Raw genomic sequence first — 17,068 nt, forward strand, 5'->3', positions numbered from 1 at the left:
GCAACGTTCTAATAAAATGATGAGAATGATTATTGTCAGTCATCACCCATTTGCAACCAGACTCTGTACATAAGAGTGCACTTCCCAAAATCTGGGGGCAGGACTATCTAAGATGGGGTCACCACGTACAAAGATTTTGGGAAAACGATATGCTTCGGGGCCTTTCAGAAAACATGAAGCGGCACGGAGCCTTTCCAAACCAAATTAGTGAGGGTCTTCCCCCCCGGCAACCTCAGCCTGCCCTTTGGCGGACCTCAGAGACACGCACTGAGAGGCTGGACCCCACCCCCCCAACTCCCTCCTGCCGCGCAGTGCCTCCGGCCGACGGCGAGCGATCCGGACGCGATCGTGCCCGGTGCGCCTTCCGCCGGACGGCGCAGCGCACCCACCGCTTCCCCCCTTTGACCCCCTCCCCCCCCCGGCGACCGGAAGGCTTGCTCGCGGCGGGCGAGGCTGCCTGCGCCTCGGTGCACGGAGCCAACCGGCTTGGCGCGAGCCCCGCCCCTCGACAGCGCCGCCGCCTCTAGGCGCGTTCAGTTGACTCTGCCGTCCCATCCCGAATCAGGCGCCAACTCGCTCCTCGACATTGTCGTCTTCGGGCGCGCATGCGCCAACCGCGTCGCCGAGATTGCCAAGCCAGGCGACCCGCTCACGCCGCTGCCCAAGGACGCGGGCGCCGCGACGATCGCAAACTTGGACAAGGCCCCGCGCGGCCCAGAGGAGGCCTCGAGTGCGGCCGCCAAGCGCTCGTCACCTTTCCCCGCCGCACGACCGCAGGTTCGCAACTCGAGCGGGCCGAAGCCGACCTCTGCGGCGCCTCGCTCAGCCGCTGCGGCGGGAGGAGGCGAGCCGCCCCGCGAGACGCCCGCGCGGTGCGAGAGTAGGTGCGCGCCAACTTGCAGAAGGTGATGCAGACCTACGCCGCCGTCTTCCGCATCCAAGACAAGCTCGAGACGGGCTGTGCGGAGATCGACAAGGTGTGCAAGGAGATGGAGGAGATCGGCATTTCGGACCGGTCGATGATCTGGAACACGGACCTCGTCGAGACGCTCGAGCTGCAGAACCTCGTCGTCCAGGCCGCGCAGACGATGTACTCGGCCGAGGCGCGCACAGGCGGGGTGCTGCGGGCACGGCGCTCGGCACGCCGATGACCCCTCGCCTCCCGCTGCAGGCGCGCAAGGAGTCGCGCGGCGCACACGCGCGCGACGACTTCGACACGCGCGACGACGAGAATTGGATGAAGTGCGCCCCTCCGGCCGCGCCCTCCGGCCGGCGTCCGTGCGCGCGGCCCCGCCTCAGCTCGCGCCGCCTCCCGCGTCAGGCACACCCTCTCGTGGATGGCCACGCCGGCGGACAAGGTCAAGCTCGACTACCGGCCAGTCCACTACTACACCCTCGACGAGGAGGAGTGCAAAACGGTGCCGCCCGTGGCGCGGGTGTACTGAGGGGCACGCGCGCTCCAGTGCCGGAAAGATGGCGTGCGACGCGATTGGGGAGCGGCGCGCCTGAGCCGGCTACGGCTCACCTGGGCGTGCTTGTGACCTCTTCGTGCCCGGCGCGCCGCCCGGCGCGCCGCCCGTGCGTTGAGTACCAGGAGTAGAAGGGCGGAGACGGGGGTGTGATGTGCGTCTGGAACCTGTCGTCGCGTGGGACGAGAGGGACACGTGGATGCGCAACACTCATGACACTGTCGGGGCGCTTGCGCGCCCGATGGGTATGCGTGCTCGCTGCGTTCCTGCGCTCTCTTGTCCGCCGAATTATATGCATCAACACAGGCCTCGCTTGGCATGAGACCTTACACACACTGCTCACACACCGCGCCCAGAGAGCGCGCAAGGCGCGCGCAACCCGCACATGCCCCTCAGCCTCACCTCGCACGTGCCCCGGTGGCGCCGCGGTGTGTGAAGGGACGAGAGTCGAGACCCACCGAGACAGCAGCCGCCGCGTCGGACCCGATCACGTCCTGACTACCTCTTCCTCAGGACCCCGCCACGTCACTAAAGACTCTCCGGCACAACAACTCGGAGCTGGCTTGACTTGGTTGAAAACTTTGCTGAAGCCCGTGCCACGTCCGCATGCAGCGGCAGCTCCGCGCGCAGCTCGTAGCCAGGCCCACTGATCTGTATGGTCCTGACGGAAAGGTCGACATTCAGCTCACGCATGCCCCTTACACCAGGAAGGTCGACCAGCACAACCGCCTCCCTCCTCTGAAGCTCCCCCCGTACGTTGATCGAGTGCCTCGGTGTCACTGGTTTGGGAGATGCTCCAGTGACGCCTGTTGTCTGGTGTGCCTCAACTGCGGAATCTGCGTCCTGCACCGCCGCCGCCTCCGCTGCAGCGTGTGCAGCGGCAACAGCTTCTGCTGCCGCCCGAGCTGCAGCGGCCGACCTCGCAGCTGCAGCCTCTGCCACATCTCTCGCCTCCGCGGCCCTCGCCAGATCGTCCGTGATGTCGACGATGGAATCGTCTTCAGGTGTAGCGTTGCACGCAGCCTCGGCAGCGGCCGCGGCCTCAGCGGCCGCGGCGGCCTCCACTGCTGCCGCTCTGGCTTCTTTGTTCGCTCTCGCGGCTGCTGCGGCGCTCGTGGCTGTGGCGGCGCTCGCAGCAGCCGCGGCTGCTGCTCGAGCGGCTCCCTCGTTGCCCGTCGGCTTGGCCAAAGGGGCCTCCTGTGCGGCCTCTGCCGATGGTGGTGCAGACTCCTCATGGCCAACGTTGTTGCTGATGGGATTAGCACACGATGGCTCCGGTTCAGGCGCCGTCTCACGCGCCGGCGGCAATGCTTGCTCTCGCGCTTCGGCTTTTGCCTCGTCGGCGACGGGCATCACGGCTACTTGCCGCTTGGGTGCTGTCACGCGGATGGCGGTGACCATGTACCCTCCCGTTGCTGGTGCCAGCTTCACCTGCACTCTCAGACCAGTTGCGTGCTGGCCGAGCTGCCGCCACACCATTTGGCCAGCAGCCCCGAGCTCGAGAGCACTCTTCTCCGTCTCGTACGAGGTGTTGTCACCGCACGACAGGACAGCCCGCGCCGAGCACACGCGAGGCACACGCACCGCCGCGCTGGCAGGGTTGACGACGAAGCGCGTCTGGGCGTTCATCCCCCGCCCAGTCGCGTGAATGGAGAGAGGGCCCACGCCATCCTCTGTCCCTTCGAACTCGATGGTCAGCTCCTGGAGGAGGGGCGGCGTGGCGCGGCAATGTATGAGGTGGTACCCGGCAGGCCCGCCTGGGTCTGGGTCTCGCAGAAAGTGAAGCTGCAGCCGGAGTGCGTGCGCGTCGTAGCCGAGCTGCACCCACTGCTTCTTGCTATCGCCGCAGAGCCCGAGAGGCCCTCTGACCTCCCACGGCTTCCCCTCGCCCGAGTTGAGCGACGCCGAGAGCGAGACGCAACGGTCAGCCGGAAGGAAGACTCGCTTCTGTTCGTTCGAAATGCGGAAGGATTGCTGGGCCTCTCCGAGTTCCGACGCCTCCGATTCAGCGGACAGACGCGCGACTTCCGCGCCGTCAGCGTCGAGAACGGCAACCTCGACAACGTAGACCATGCTGGCGTCAGCACCTCGGCTGCCTTCGGCCAGCACGTCGATGCTGTCGGCGTCGTACAGAGCTGCGAGGCGCTGCGCCGTCGACCGCCGTTCTTCCGCCGTGTCACAGAGCGTCCCCTGCCTCATTTCCTCAGCCACTTCTGACCAGACAATGCCACAGCTGAGCTCCTCGCGCAGCTCGGGCATCGTCTCGAGCAGGTACGCCGGCTTGGAGGAGGCGGCGGACGGCACGTCCATCATGGCAAGTTCATCGAGCGCGCGCTGCAGCTCGGCGAGCAGCGGAAGCTGGTCGACAGTGCCCTCGTGGAGGAAGGCGCGGATGCGCAGCAGCGTTGTCTTCCGGAACGTATTTAGCTCGTACTTGCGCCGCACCTCGGGCTCCGCCATCAGCGCGTAGATGGTGAGCCACACCTGCGCCTCCGACTTGGCCATGCATCGCCGGTCCGCCTCGGAGCAAACCACCCACTGCCCCTGCACGAACCGGCGCAGCGTGCCGTCGTCGCCGCGGTGCTCCCACGGCTTTGCCTCGAGGAGGGGGCACAGAAGCATCATGATGTCGTACGTGTCGAGCAGCCTCGTCGCCACGCCGAGCGGGAGCTTGCCCAGCTGCTCGGCCAGGAAGCGGACGAGGGAGAGCGCATAGAGCGCGGTCGAGAGATCGATCGTCCGGCCCTGCGTCTCGAGGTGGTCGCTCTCCTCCAGCTCCTTCATCAGCACCCGCTTGAGCTCCTCCTTGTCTGCTGGCCGCGCGGGAGGCGGCTTGTACTGAAAAGCGAGCAGCCACACGACCTTGCGGTGGCAGTAGTCGACGAGCTCGGGCAAGACGTCGGCTGCCGCCTCGCACGCCTGCGGGTAGCAGAGGGTGATAGTTGGATCAGATTGGGGTCGGGGTTGGGATCGGAGGGTTCCAGGTGAGGGCAGCCCGCTGCCTGCGGATGATAGAGGGCGGCCTCGAGGAGGTTGGAGAGGACCGCCTCGTGGAAGAGGAGGAGGTACCTGGGAGTGCGGGGCGTACAGGCTGGGGGAGTACGCCTGCGCTCCAACAGCTGCAGCGGGTGGCCTCACCCCTTGACAGAGGCCTCCCTTGCGATAAAGTCGCGGAGAAGCGGGTATGCATTCTGCTTCCAGAGCTCGCAGGCGAGGAGCTCGCGGACGAGGAGCGGCAGCTTCTCGTGCAGCACGAGCGCGTCCACCACGAACTCGTCGCGCGACTGCGACGCGTTGATGTGCGCCTGCATGTTGAGCTGCTGCAGCGCCTCGTGCTGTGCCATCCAGGCCGGGCCGCCCATCTCGGGAAAGCGGAAGGTGCGGAGGCCCTCCACGATGCGGTCAGCTTCGAGGGCGTTGAGAGGTCCGACAGCCGTCTCGGCCTGGGTTCGCCTGTCATCGCGGGCGATGTTCATGGACCCGGGAGAGGGCGAGCGGTTGGAAGGGCACTGTGCTCGAGCGCGCAAGTTCGGCGACACCCCCGTTGGGTTGTCTTTGTAACCGACGCAAACCTACGGCGCGAGGGGTCGGGGACCTCGGGGTCGGCGGGCTATGCACACACATGGGCCGCATGCACATGTGCATGCACATGTGCATGATCTGTTTTTGCTTGGGCGGGTTGCGCCCCCCCCCCCCCCCAAACACACACACACACAAGTGGTCTGGCTGGTGCTTGCAAGCCTGAGTGAGTGAGAATGCTGAATGGCAGCCTGCCTGCCAGGTCATATAGGAAGGACTACTGTCAAAACACGTTAGAGTTGTTTGGTATTGCGAAAAACCTCTCTCTGCTGTCAATATTATTGTTCGTGTGGCCCTCGCAGCGGAGCTGGGAATAGGACCGCCGCGAGCGGCGTGGCGGGGAGCGGTTGAGCATCCCTCCGGAGGCCGCTCTGGCCTCTGCGCGACTGCGCCGGGGAGGCGTTACCTTGTTTGGAGCGCTAGGACGCACATCGCACAAGCGTCCGTCGCCTTTTTAAACTCCGGGGCCCACTCCGCTCAAGATGTGTCATGATCTGGTACTCCGCTCTCAAGCGTCAAGGTCTGTGTGTGTGTGTGTGTGTGTGTGTGTGTGTGTGTGTGTGTTCACTGTGATCTGTGTGTATCGTGTGCATGTGTGCATCAGAGCTAGCAAGTAGCATCACCACGAAGCACGATCGTGCGGCATCTCGGCATGTATCGTATCACGAGACGCCACATCACACACACACTGTGAAATTTTGAAAATACCATTTGTGACACTGTGTGTGACGGCGTACACCACTTTTTTGTGATTTTTTGAAATTAGGGGGAGACGCGATTTCTCTCTCGTGGTAGCTACGCTGCGCGCACACACAGCAATATGAGCGGGACACTCACCGCACGCCCTCGAAGTCGACCAGTACGTGGCTGACTGCGGGCGTGAGCGGTCTTATCTTTACGCCCGCGAGGCGGAGCATGCGGCGCGAGGCGCCCATCATGTCGGTGTCGTGGTACTTGTCCGAGAGGTATGCAACCTACGGAGAAGGGCACAGGGTCTGCCTGGTGTCCGCCCCCATCCCCTCCCTCCGCCCCCACCTCGGAGAGCCGCGACTGGATGATGAGCTTGGCGCACTCGTTGCACGGGAAGAGGGTGACGTAGATCCGCATGCCCTCGAGCGAGGCGGTGTTCTTGTTCATGATGGCATTCATCTCCGCGTGGCACACGTACGGGTACTTTGTGTCGAGCGCGCACGGCCCCACCCGCGCCCAAGGCAGCTGGTCGTCGCCGCAGCCGATGGGGAAGCCGTTGTAGCCGATCCCGACGATCCGCTGCGTCGCCGGGTCGACGATGCACGCGCCGACCTGGCGGTTGGGGTCCTTGGAGCGGAACGAGGACAGGATGGCGATGGAGAGAAAGTAGTCGTCCCACGAAATGTAGTCTGTCCGCTTTGTCTTTGCGTCGGGATCACGCGAGTGGCCGACGGTAGGCATGGCGCTGATACGAGGTCGCTGCTTCTCGGCCGGCGGGGAGGGTCGCATGCACTCGACGAGCGCCGTCCGCGGCGTCGGCACTGAAGCGGCTGCTGGAGTCTGCTGGCCCCGCCTTGACGGCGTCGCCGCTGGCTGAGGTTCGCGCTCGAACTCCTCGCACTCCTCGCAGAGGAGGAGGCCCGCGCCGCGTCGTCTCCTCTCTGAGTAGAGCAGCAGCGCGGCGCAGAGGGCGCCACCGGCGCCAAAGGCGGCGAGGTTGGCGAGGGTGTGCATGGCGAAAAACGACCGGAAAAACTTGGCGCGAAAAAATGAAAAAAAAAACAGGCCGCAGTGGGAAAAGAATTTGCGGAGCGAGTCCTCGCTGCGATGCGTGACTGCGAGCTGAGGGAGGGAGGGAGGGTGTAAGAGGGTGTAGAGTGTAGAGCGCTGTAGAGCTGTAGCTGTAGGAGCGCTGCTGGTAGAGTGTCTAGTGAAGAGCATGTATTGCTGTGGAGCTACACATTGATAACCCATCCGGCGCGGGATCGATAGACGATAGAGTTGGTTGGTTCACAGTGAAATCACTAAGTAAATCGCGACTACAGTCGCTGGAGCCTGTGGACCTTTTTTGCGATCTAGCGGGGCGGATCCTACGCGGATAGTGGGATAGATAGGGGCTATCGCCTATCGGTTGGGTTACTATCGCTATCCCCCGCGGCCGCACTTGCGGCCGCCCCACAGCGCACAGGGGCACAGCGCTCGTCGAACTCGTCTCTTGCGAACACACAGCGAGGTGAGCTCGGACGTCGGAGTGGTCGGCAGGTCGGGCCCGGAGCGAAATAAATAAATAAATAAAAACGGTCAAACTCTGAGACGAGATGTGATTTAGGGACATGTGTCCCCGCCCTGCACGATCTTGGTGTGAGGGATCTTCAATCCGTCCCCTCACCCCTGGTCACTACCCGACACTAGAAGAGCAGCAAGAGTTGGGGCTGCGGCTACGGCTGCGGCTGCGGGAGGGGCTATGGTCGCGGGAGAGCCGCTGCGCCGCGTGGGCGCGCCTACACCGCGCTTGCTCCGCTCGCCACCTCTCGCAAAGGTCCAAAGTCATAGCCATATGCATATCACCTCCTCCGGCAAGTCCTTTTCGCCTATCTCGCCGTCCCTCCATGCCTGGTAGAGCTCGTCGTCATATAGCCATATTGCATCACAGCCTGCTGCACTGCGTCGTGCACAACCCCTGCCACCCTATCCCGCGCCTCAGCGTCGGAAAATTCGAGCTCGGAGTCATAAAGTACCCGGAAGCACAGGCGCAGACGGCTGCGGCGATTTGGCCCGGAGCGAGAGTTGGGAATGGACGTATATAAATATTAAACACGCGGACCCCATCAGCATCACACATCGCGCACAAGTTGAACACGATCGAGAGCTCACACCAGCCTGGGCGGGGCGCCCTCGACGCCCCCCCCCCCAGGAACCGCGCACGCGTCGTCGGCACAGCCCGCGCCCTCCAGCTCTCCACGCTCCGGGGGAAATGGCTCTCTGATCAGGGGAAGGCCTTCCGGTCTCGGCCGGTGCAGTACGGGTGCGAGCACTGCCACGTCTCCTTGACGGCCTCGAACTCGGCGGGGTACTGCAGCGACGCCCAGCCCCGCAGCCAGTCCGAGACGGGCCACGCGAGCGCCTTTGGGTTGAGCGGCGCCTTCTCCCCCTCGCCGCAGCGCCGGCAGCCCCGCTCGTCGGGCGCGCAGCAGGTGCGGTGAGGGGAGGTGCCGATCGCGCCGCGCGCCTCGGCGCGGCAAAACTGCTCGAGCTGGCGGCGCGGCCCGGTGCCGACCTGCACGCCCGCCGCCTTGCGCGTGATTGGGCAAGGGTTGCACCAGTGGCCCCTGCCGAGCGGCTCGATGGCGGAGAGGGGCGGCACGGACGAAGGCGCGTCCGACAGCTCGAGCGCGCCGACCCCGCGCACGTGCAACACCGGCGTGTCGCGCGCGCGGGCGAGCACTGCGGCGAGCCTCCCAAACCCGGTCTTCCCAGGGTGGGAGACGGGCTTCCCTTCGGCGCCGCCGTCCTTGCCACGCCCGTCGGCGGCGCCGTCGGCCGGCGTGCACCCTTGCCCCTCCGCACAGAGGCGCAAGCTGGCGGTGGCCAGAGCCGGGCCGCCGCCCGCGGGCGCAAAGCGCGGGTTCCGGAAGAAACCCGACTCGCGCACCTAGGGTTAGGGTTAGGGTTAGGGTTAGGGTTAGGGTTAGGGTTAGGGTTAGGGTTAGGGTTAGGGTTAGGGTTAGGGCACCTGCACGGCCGAGGACGCGTCTGCGAGGCTGGGAGGCGGCTGGGAGGCGGGGAGATGGCTGGAGGGAGTGGCACCTGCACGGCGGGGAACTTGCCTGCGAGGTCGACGAGTGCCCTCTCCGCCATCCAGTAGTAGAGGGGGCACACGCGAGGCATGTTGACGCGCTGCGAGACTGCCCACCTACCGGGCACGCCCGAGACATGTCGCGGACATGTCCGGGCCGCGAGGAGGTTGCTGAGGCGCGGCGAGGCGGCCCGAAGTAGGCCATCGCGCGGTGGTACCACGCGTAGCAAGGGTACGCCATCGCGGCGTTGCCGCACCGCAGCCGCGGCAGGAGGAGGGTGCGGTTGAGGGCGGCGGCGAGCCGCACGGCTCTCGCGAACTCGGCGAGCTGGAGCTGGATGATCTCAAAGCCGCCTGGGGGGGGGGGGGTGAGGGGCAGCGACGCGCGAGGCGAGCAGAGGAGCGCGAGGCGGCCGTGTAATCGACGGCGGCGGAGCGTGGGGACAGAGACAGTGGGAGACGAGAGGAGCGGAGGCGCGGCGAGGCGGCAAGCCAGTGGGCGAGGCGGCAAGCGAAGGCGACGCGTCACCTTCCGCGAGGAGCTGGGTGCGCGAGGGGAGCGCAGTCGAGTAGGTGAGGAACGTGCGGCTCGGGTCGTAGTACGCGGGCGGGTCGTGCCACACGCCGGCCTCGCGGAAGATGAAGGTCTTGCGCAGCTTGTCCTTGCCTGGCGGAGCGAGTGGGCGCGTGTGAAGGGGGCGGACGAGCTCACTCGGCCGTGCGCGGCGTTGCGCTTGCCGTGGCCGAAGATTGCGTGCAGCGCGTAGGCGAACGATCCGACCGACTCGCGCCGCTCGCGGTGGATGAAGTAAGTGAAGGACGTCGTGAACTGCAGCATGGGCAGCACGCCCATCGCGAGCCTGCCGTTGAAGGTGAGGGCGAGCCGCTTGTCTCTGGGGTGGCGGCGCAGCCCGGCCGCGAGCACGCGCTTGTTGATCGGGTCCTGGTCCCAGGGGGCGAGGCGCGGCCCCGTCTGCACCGACTTGACCCACGCGGCGAGCATGTCGGTCAGGGGCGCCGCCGCGTGGCTGTACATGTAGAGCGTGCCGATGTTGTACGAGATGGAGGACTCGAACGCCGGCTCGAGCCTGCGGGGCGGAAACACCAAGCCGCGGCGTGTGAGCAGTGGCGCACACCTGCGCCTGCGCCTCGCAGGAGGGTGTGAGGGCCGCGAATACAGCGCCCTCCGGCTCCCGTGCGGTTGACTCGTGTCTCGATGGCGATTGCTGGGGCGCAGGGGCGCACGCGCTCTGCATCTAGGGTGCACGAGCTCGAGCGCGAGGGCGCGCCCGCTCGCCTCGCCGCCGCTGCTATTCCCAGCCTGCTCGTTCCACTGGCTCATCCGCTCAATCTCGACGTCCTCGTTCGACCTCGCCCTCGTCCGCTTCGCATCCTTCTGGATCCGCTGCTCGGCGAGCCTCTCGCCGCCCTTGGCCGCCGCGCCGCCGCCCTTGGCCAGCCGCGAGCGGCTGGACGCCTTGCTCGCCTACGGGTGTGCGCACGTCCCTCACCGAAGGGCCTGGTCGAAGAGAGGTCTGGTCGAAGAGAGGTCTGGTCGAAGAGACGCGGAAGACGCGGCTCTCGCGATGCGGATCTCTTCTCGGCTCGCTCGCCTCGGCGCGAGCTGCACCGCCACGAGCCGTGCCGTCGCGATCGGCGGCGGCGGCGCTCAGCCTCCGCGCTGCAGTCCGTGGGCGAGGACTCTGCGGCCGACTCGGACTCGGAGCCGGTGTGTCAGTCTGCTCCGCGCCGGTCCACAGGCGGACGTCGCACTCGCGCGAGGGGGCGGCCGAGGAGCAGCTCTCGGGCAGCCACTCGCCGACCGACTCGACGAGCCGGCGCCGCCTTCCCGCCGCCTCGCCCGCCTGCGCCCACCCCCACGCCTCGCCGCCCCGATCACCGCCTCTGCCGCCGTCCAGGCCGGCTCTGCTGCTGTTGCCGCCGCGCGGCACCGCCGCCGTCACGACCCGCGAGCCCTCTCCGAGTCGTCTGCCGCCGAGCCGTCGCCCGTGCGACCCGCTCCTCTTGCCGCGGCTCGCCGACGGCCTCCCCTCGGGCTGCACGGCGAGCTGCTGCGCCGAGTAGCCGTTGAAGGCGCGGTCGGTGGACAGCAGAAAGTCGACGTGCGGGTGCGCCTGCTTCACGGCGCGAAAGTAGGGGATCGGGTTGTGAAACCAGGCGATGTCCGAATCGGAGAGCAGCACGTCGAGCCCCGAGCGGAGCAGCGGCGCCACCTCGGCCCACCGGCCCGCCTGCCCGTTGATCTTCATCGACGGACCGTCCGCGCAAAAGAGGCCGGCGCCTGCGAGCTTGAACGCCTCCTCTCCTCCGCCCGCGTCGCCACCCGCGCCCTCGCCCCAGCCAACTAGCCGCTCCGAGATGCCGATGAGCGAGCGCAGCCCGAGCGTGTGCAGCTGCCGCGCCCAGTTTAGAGCAAAATCCGCAGCGAGTCGATTGGTGAAGGTGGCGATGAGCACGCCGCCGTTGTTGTGGGCACGCACGAGATCGCCGCTCAGCGCAAGGTGCTGCGGGAGGCTGTGGCAGGCAGGATAGGAGGCGCTTGCGGCCACTGGGCGTGGCATCCGTGCGTTGGGAACGCCGCTGGAATGGGGTGCCTGCAGTGAGTGACACACATACACCCCGGTGCGAGAATGCGCATTTCTTCTCTGCACTATAGCCCTTGAGAAAAAGCTCGCATTATGCAAACCTGTGCCTGTGTCCTAGGAAGTAGACTGAGAGGGGTACTCCCATAGGCAAGAGGAGGTCTGGAGAGGCCCACAGCGGTCAGGAGAGGCCCCAAGAGGGTGCTAGATGAGAGTCAGCAGAGCGCGCCGTCTCGGCGGCTATGGGCAAGTGGGCTGAGAGACAAGAGGGATTTTTCTCTCGAGCGGAAGATGAAGCCCCGACTTCTAATAAATTGTGCCAGGCGTATCCGGGGGCGGACAGCGCGGAACCGATTTTTATTTGGCGCAGACCCCTCCTTCCAGAGTCACCAGAAAATCCCAACGATCCTTGAGCGGAGGCCACCTTGGCCGCTTTTGCGGCCTCTCCGGAGAATCTGGAAGAATGGCTACCATAGCCTAGCATGGCACCCGCGGGCAAAGCTGCCCCCAGGTCCCTAGAGTCCATGGGCATTCCCAAAGGATATTGTCAGCGTGAGGTGAGGGCGCAACGGTGGGGGCTCTCACCAGCCCCTCAAAGTCGGGCCTCTCGGGCGGCGGTCAGAGGGGCGGGCAAGGGCACGTGGGAGAAGGGTCAGTGCGGCCCACAAGGTGTGAGCTACCCCCTCTCCTAGGTGTGACTCTACAGCCCCTGGGGCCCTCTGGGCTGGGCACCATCAGCTTGGGCAGAGGTCCTCGGGGTGGGGAGAGAGGGAGCTCCCCTTTTCAGACCCCCCCAACCGCGCATTAACTCGCACCCCAGTGTACACAAGTGACATTTTTCATCTAGTGACAGCGTTACCTTGTGGCTTGTGCCTTGTCCCAAGTTCGGTGGGTGTGGCCGGCTCTGATTAGTCGGGCCTTTAGACAGCGTCCGTGGACCCGTCACCCTTCCTCTCCTTCAATCAAGCCTCCACCCCGAGTTGAAGACGACAACACGCCTGGTGCACGCTGGCGCGGACAACGACGCGGGCATTTGCCCTCTGCACGGCTGCACGCACAGCAGCCCCTGTGTCCGTCGGCGGTGTGGGATCGAGCGCGGGGTGCTCCGCCGTGCGACCCAACGTGCGCTTTGAGAGGCGTTGCGGCGTCGGCGGCTCAGCGATCCGATCCGCTGGCAGGGACAGGGGCGCTAGGCCCTCGGACTCGAGGGCCTTGTTGCCGCACAGGCTGCAAATTGGTGATGGGAGGCGCCGCTTCTCAATCTCGAGAGCAGCCTCTGCGCTGTTGACCTGCTGCTTCAGTTCCTTCTCTCGCCTCCTCCGCTCCAACCCCAAGTTGATCCGCAGCTCCTCGAGCGCCTCCTCGTGCTCACGCGCTCGCTCCTCCTCCGCTCCGACCTTCTTGGAGAGCTGCTGTTGCAGCGCCGCCTCCCGCTCCTGCGCCGCTTGGCGTTCTGTGGCAGCTAACTCCACCATCCGCGCGAAATTCGCTCCCAGCTGAGAGTTCTTCTCCTCGAGCGCCCTGACGCGCGCGCCGAGCTCGTCAGCCGCTTTGAGCTCGGCGGAGCGCAAGACGTCGCGCTCATTCAGCTCCTTGTTCCGCTCCTTCAGCGCGCGCATTGAGGCGAGGAGTTCGCTCACAACCTTTTCGCCTTGCTCCACCAAGCCCGAAAGGCGCCCAACTTCGAGCGCGCAGTCGCCACCGCCGCACGCACGCTTTGGCGTTAGGACAGCTGCTGTTGCTCTGCGAAAAGAGTTTTGCTGCTGGCCTTTCGCCTCCCTCGAAAAGCGAGTGCCGGTCTGCTGCATGTGCGTGCCTCGCTTGCCCGGGGGTGTGCGGCTTGACGACCCCACTGGGCCGCGAGCGGACGTTTGTCGGTTACACGTTGGCGGCATACACAATGATGACGTCCGCTGCACTCGAGGAGCGCATTGCCACCTACCTCGCCCGCTCCGTCGCGCTCGACTCGGCATCGCTGCGCTTGCAGGTCCGGGAGGCCGTGCGCATCCAATCGCGCGTGCGCCAGCGAGCAGCGGTCCGGACCCGCGAGCGGCGGCGGGTCGAGCGGCAGCGTGAGCTCGAGGAGGAAGCTGAGGACAGAGCTATGATGGAAGTGGTGAGAGGGGACATCACACGAGCTCACGAGAAGGCGAAGGAACAGGCAGAAACACGCGTGCTGGAGACAAGGGCGCGTCTTTCCGCGCGTCGGGCGTCCAAAGAGGATGCCCTGTGGCAGGCTCGGACCTCTGATGAGGCTCTGGTCGAGTCGGCGCTCGCCGCCGCCAATCGTGCTCTCAGCGAACAGGACGCGGCCGCGGCTGAGCTGGCAAAAGCGCAGGCTCAACTTGACCGGGCAAAGGCCGATGCGATGGCGACCAGCGAAAGGCGGCACCTTTCCTTCGGGCAGAAGGAGGCTTCCTCTGAGGAGTCCGCCCATGCGGCGGCGCAAGAGGCCAACGCGCGAGCCGAGCTCGAGCTCGCCAAGGCCGACTACGCAAAGGCAAAGCGCGAGCGTGTAGCAGCCAGCCTGGTTCAAAACCCATCTGCGGTGGCAGCCGCGAGGAAGGCTGCGGACGAGGCGGGGCCCCGAAGAGCCGAGGAGCTCAGGGCGCGGCAAACTGCGGCGGCGGCAGAACGGAAGCGGCTCGGGGAGCTGCGTGCAGAGGCCGATGCGGCTGAGGCGGCTGCCTCTGACGCCGAGAAGGCGCGTGACGAAGAGAGCAGTCAGCTATGGGAGGCGTCAGAGGCCGCTGAGCAGTGCACAAAGGCAGAGCAAGACCAGCAGCAGTCGGCGCATGCAGCAGCCGAGGGGCGGGAAGCGAGTCTGGGCGCGATGCGGGACGAGGCGGCGCGCCTGCGAAGTCAGGAAATCCGCCTCTCAGCGACCGAGCAAGACCTGCGAGGTCGAGCTACTTCCGCCGAGAGGCGGCTGGAGGAGGTGCGCCGCTCTGAAGCCGAGCTCTTGCGCGAGGCTGCCGCCACGGCAGCAGAGCTTCGCGCCGCGGCGGCGGCGTCGAGGCGTGCGGCGGCGGAGGCGTCGAGGGCGTCACGAACTGCCGCCAATCGACAGCGCGATGCCCGCGCCCAAACGGCACAAATGAAGGAGCTGCTGCTGCTGTGTGCAGACGTGGCGGGCGCAGAGAAGCGCACTGCCGGTGCGGCAGCCGATCGCCGGAGCGCATCTGAGGCGAGCCTGCGTCTGGCGCTCGACAATGCCCACCGTGCGACGAGGCTGGGACTACTCGAGGCCAAAGATGCAGCAAACAAAGAGGGCGAGGTGGTCGAGCACGGCAGGGGCGAGGGGCTACGGCACCACATTCCGACGAGACTCCCTTTCCTCTGCGCGACTGTTGAAACCGACTTGTCGGCGCTGTCCCTCTAGGCACGCGGCGCGTGCAGCCGCCCGCGTCGCAGAGCGGTGGATGGCGGACGCCATTGTCCAGCAATGCCGCAAGGAGGCGTTTGCTCTCACTGAGGAGACCCCGCATGAGGCGGATCTTTCCACTGCTCGGCAGTCCGTGACTCACGCCCGCCTTTTGCACCCTAAAGGAGCTCGCGGAGAGGAAGCTGGACGCGCGGCGCTGCTTGCTGCACGATGATCTCGCGTCGAATCCGCTCGGTTCCTCGTCCTCTCACTCACATCACACAGGGGCGGCGGCGAAACGCGAGCGGGCGCTTGCTCGGCTCGAGAGGCGCAGCGAGGCTGCACGGCTCGCGCTGGTGCGCGCAGAGGTCGAGATGCGAGGTGTCGTCGGGGCCGCTGGGTAGTGCTCTTAGTTATGGTCACAAACCAACAGGTCAGGCCACGTCTGAAGACCTAAGAAAAAGCAGAGAGAGAATGCAGGGAGTAAAAGAACTCGACGTACGGCGCGCAAAAAAAGAGACACACTCTAAACACTAAAGTGCTCTACCAAACAAATCACCGTGTAGCGTGTTGCTCTCTCGCTGCCTCGAAAAAGACAACCCAGGGGCCTGTGCCAGGGGAGGTCGGAGGTACTTGCAGGTTTTCTGACGTTTGTAAAATCCTCGCAACCCTGTCAGCAGTGGTCCTCCTCCGCTCTCAGGGGAACGGGAGCGGGGGAGCGCCGATCCCGACCTAGATCCTAGACCTAGTGTTCTTTCGTAAAATTTGTTTCTCCTTGTGAGAGTCGAGAGAGATTTTTAGCAATACCAAACAACTCTAACACTCAGAGTCGTGATTTCTTGTTGCATGTTGGTTTGCCAAACCGGAAACGAATCGGAAACGAATCGGAACCGGAAACGCATACTCGAGTACAGGAAACGAGTGGACACGGACGGACGCCCTATCGAACGCGCAATCGCAGTTCGCCATGGTCAACAAGTTGGGCGGTTGGAGCAAAGAAAAGAAAGAAAAGATGTTTCATTCTTTAAAATTCTTTGTTGTGTGCCAGTCCGCGCCAGTCCGCGCCCTTGTCGTGCCAGTGTGCTGTGAGGCATTCTAAATTCTTTCCTGCTGCTCGCGCTGGCTGTAAAGATGCCCATCAGGCGAGCCGACAGTCACGACCTGGCGCCGGCTGCCGCCTTTCGGAGTCGATACCAGCCTCACAACGCGGCGGGATTCCAGTTTCCAAATCCCCGGGCGATTGCATGGCCGCCACGCAGCGCGATCCTCGGCGCTGCGGGCCTGGTCGAGGAGAAGGCGAGGGTTTCTAAGTCGTCAGAGAGGGCGGGGGATTCCATTCTCCAACGCCGTCAGGAGAAGGCGCGGTCTGTGCTGCGGGCGGTGCAGACGGGGATGCTGCGCCGCCGCTACGGGTGGCCGCCCGCGCTGGTGGAGCGCGATGTCCTCCACGTCCCCCTCGGGCGCAAGGAGCGGGCGCTCCCGCGCCACATTCTCGCCGTCCGAGCCGACCACGCGGCCGCCGGGCGGCGGCCGCGCAAGCCGGCAGCGCCGCGGCCGCTCGCGCAGCTCGTCCAGCCTGCCGCACCGGCGCCGTGGGCTGGCGACGGAGGCGCGGGGTTCGCGGAGGATGCGGCCGGCACGTGCTCGGGCGAGGACGCCGACGCAGCGCCCAGCCTGGTAGTGCTGTGCTGCCGCTGCGGCGTCATGCTCGACGACGAGGACGGCGTGACGATCCGGCCGGCGATCGGCGAGTGCGACATCGAGGGGTGCGACAACTGGGCCTGCGTCCGCTGCTCGGGGGTCAAGGCGGGGTACAGCGGGCGGTGGGAGTGCGGCTGCCCGAACTGCGGCGAGGGCGCCTCCTCAGGCGACCGCGCCGGCTCTCCCGCCTCCCGCCTGGCACCTCGACGAATGGACGAGCAGTGATGCCGTCCTCACCGCGTAGGCTCTCCGGCCTCCCACTCGACCTCGGCCACCGCCTCGACCGCAGGATGGGCCCGTCCCCTGGCCGAGAAAGGTCGTCCGCCCGTCTCACCGCCGGGGGAGGACTGCGCGTCAGGCTTCGCAGACGGAGAGAGGCTGCCGCCGAGCAGGAGGCGGACGCCGGCCGCGAGACTGAGCTGGCGGCAGTGCGATGCGTGCGGGAAGTGGCGGTCGCTGCCGGCGAGCAGTGAAGAGACGTCCTCTCCCGAGGGCCGCTGGTCCTGCGCCACCTTCAGCGGAGCCGGACCAGGGTTGCGCTGCAGCTTGGCACCTGCTCCGCTCCCGCTGTTAGGTACTGCCACCA

The 17,068-nt window shown here is 65.9% G+C and overlaps 6 protein-coding genes across 6 annotated transcripts in view; 2 read left to right on the forward strand and 4 right to left on the reverse strand.

Moving 5' to 3' along the window:
* Window positions 1-1,797, forward strand: part of EMIHUDRAFT_450514 (succinate dehydrogenase flavo protein subunit,subunit A Fp subunit, mitochondrial) — a 4,471-nt gene extending 2,674 nt beyond the window's left edge. The window contains exons 10-16 of the mRNA XM_005776926.1: window positions 311-355; window positions 433-489; window positions 566-702; window positions 778-813; window positions 885-1,103; window positions 1,172-1,242; window positions 1,322-1,797. Coding sequence (XP_005776983.1) covers window positions 311-355; window positions 433-489; window positions 566-702; window positions 778-813; window positions 885-1,103; window positions 1,172-1,242; window positions 1,322-1,445 — 689 coding nt within the window. The 3' untranslated portion in view covers window positions 1,446-1,797. The remainder of the gene's footprint in view (window positions 1-310; window positions 356-432; window positions 490-565; window positions 703-777; window positions 814-884; window positions 1,104-1,171; window positions 1,243-1,321) is intronic.
* A 1,796-nt stretch (window positions 1,798-3,593) lies between these two features.
* Window positions 3,594-4,945, reverse strand: EMIHUDRAFT_64844 (hypothetical protein; the record flags this gene model as incomplete). The annotated part of the gene is made up of 3 exons (XM_005776927.1): window positions 3,594-4,388; window positions 4,514-4,574; window positions 4,608-4,945. Coding segments are annotated over 3 exons (1,194 nt in total), but the record flags the coding sequence as incomplete, so codon positions are not given.
* A 936-nt stretch (window positions 4,946-5,881) lies between these two features.
* On the reverse strand, window positions 5,882-6,527 carry EMIHUDRAFT_64838 (hypothetical protein; the record flags this gene model as incomplete). Its single annotated transcript, XM_005776928.1, has 2 exons — window positions 5,882-6,022; window positions 6,084-6,527. 2 exons carry the CDS (start codon window positions 6,525-6,527, stop codon window positions 5,882-5,884), a joined length of 585 nt encoding a protein of 194 aa, XP_005776985.1.
* Window positions 6,528-7,798: 1,271 nt separating this feature from the next.
* EMIHUDRAFT_435368 (hypothetical protein) lies at window positions 7,799-8,384 on the reverse strand (the record flags this gene model as incomplete). The annotated part of the gene is made up of 1 exon (XM_005776929.1): window positions 7,799-8,384. A coding segment is annotated over one exon (496 nt), but the record flags the coding sequence as incomplete, so codon positions are not given.
* Window positions 8,385-12,379: 3,995 nt separating this feature from the next.
* EMIHUDRAFT_206553 (hypothetical protein) lies at window positions 12,380-13,225 on the reverse strand (the record flags this gene model as incomplete). Its single annotated transcript, XM_005776930.1, has 1 exon — window positions 12,380-13,225. The coding sequence occupies one exon, from the start codon at window positions 13,223-13,225 to the stop codon at window positions 12,380-12,382; it is 846 nt and encodes a 281-aa protein (XP_005776987.1).
* Window positions 13,226-13,317: 92 nt separating this feature from the next.
* On the forward strand, window positions 13,318-14,799 carry EMIHUDRAFT_206554 (hypothetical protein; the record flags this gene model as incomplete). The annotated part of the gene is made up of 2 exons (XM_005776931.1): window positions 13,318-14,320; window positions 14,543-14,799. 2 exons carry the CDS (start codon window positions 13,318-13,320, stop codon window positions 14,797-14,799), a joined length of 1,260 nt encoding a protein of 419 aa, XP_005776988.1.
* Between the last annotated feature and the right edge of the window lie 2,269 nt (window positions 14,800-17,068).

Source organism: Emiliania huxleyi (genome assembly GCF_000372725.1).
Source record: "Emiliania huxleyi CCMP1516 unplaced genomic scaffold EMIHUscaffold_27, whole genome shotgun sequence".
In the NCBI taxonomy this organism is placed as follows: Eukaryota; Haptophyta; order Isochrysidales; family Noelaerhabdaceae; genus Emiliania; species Emiliania huxleyi.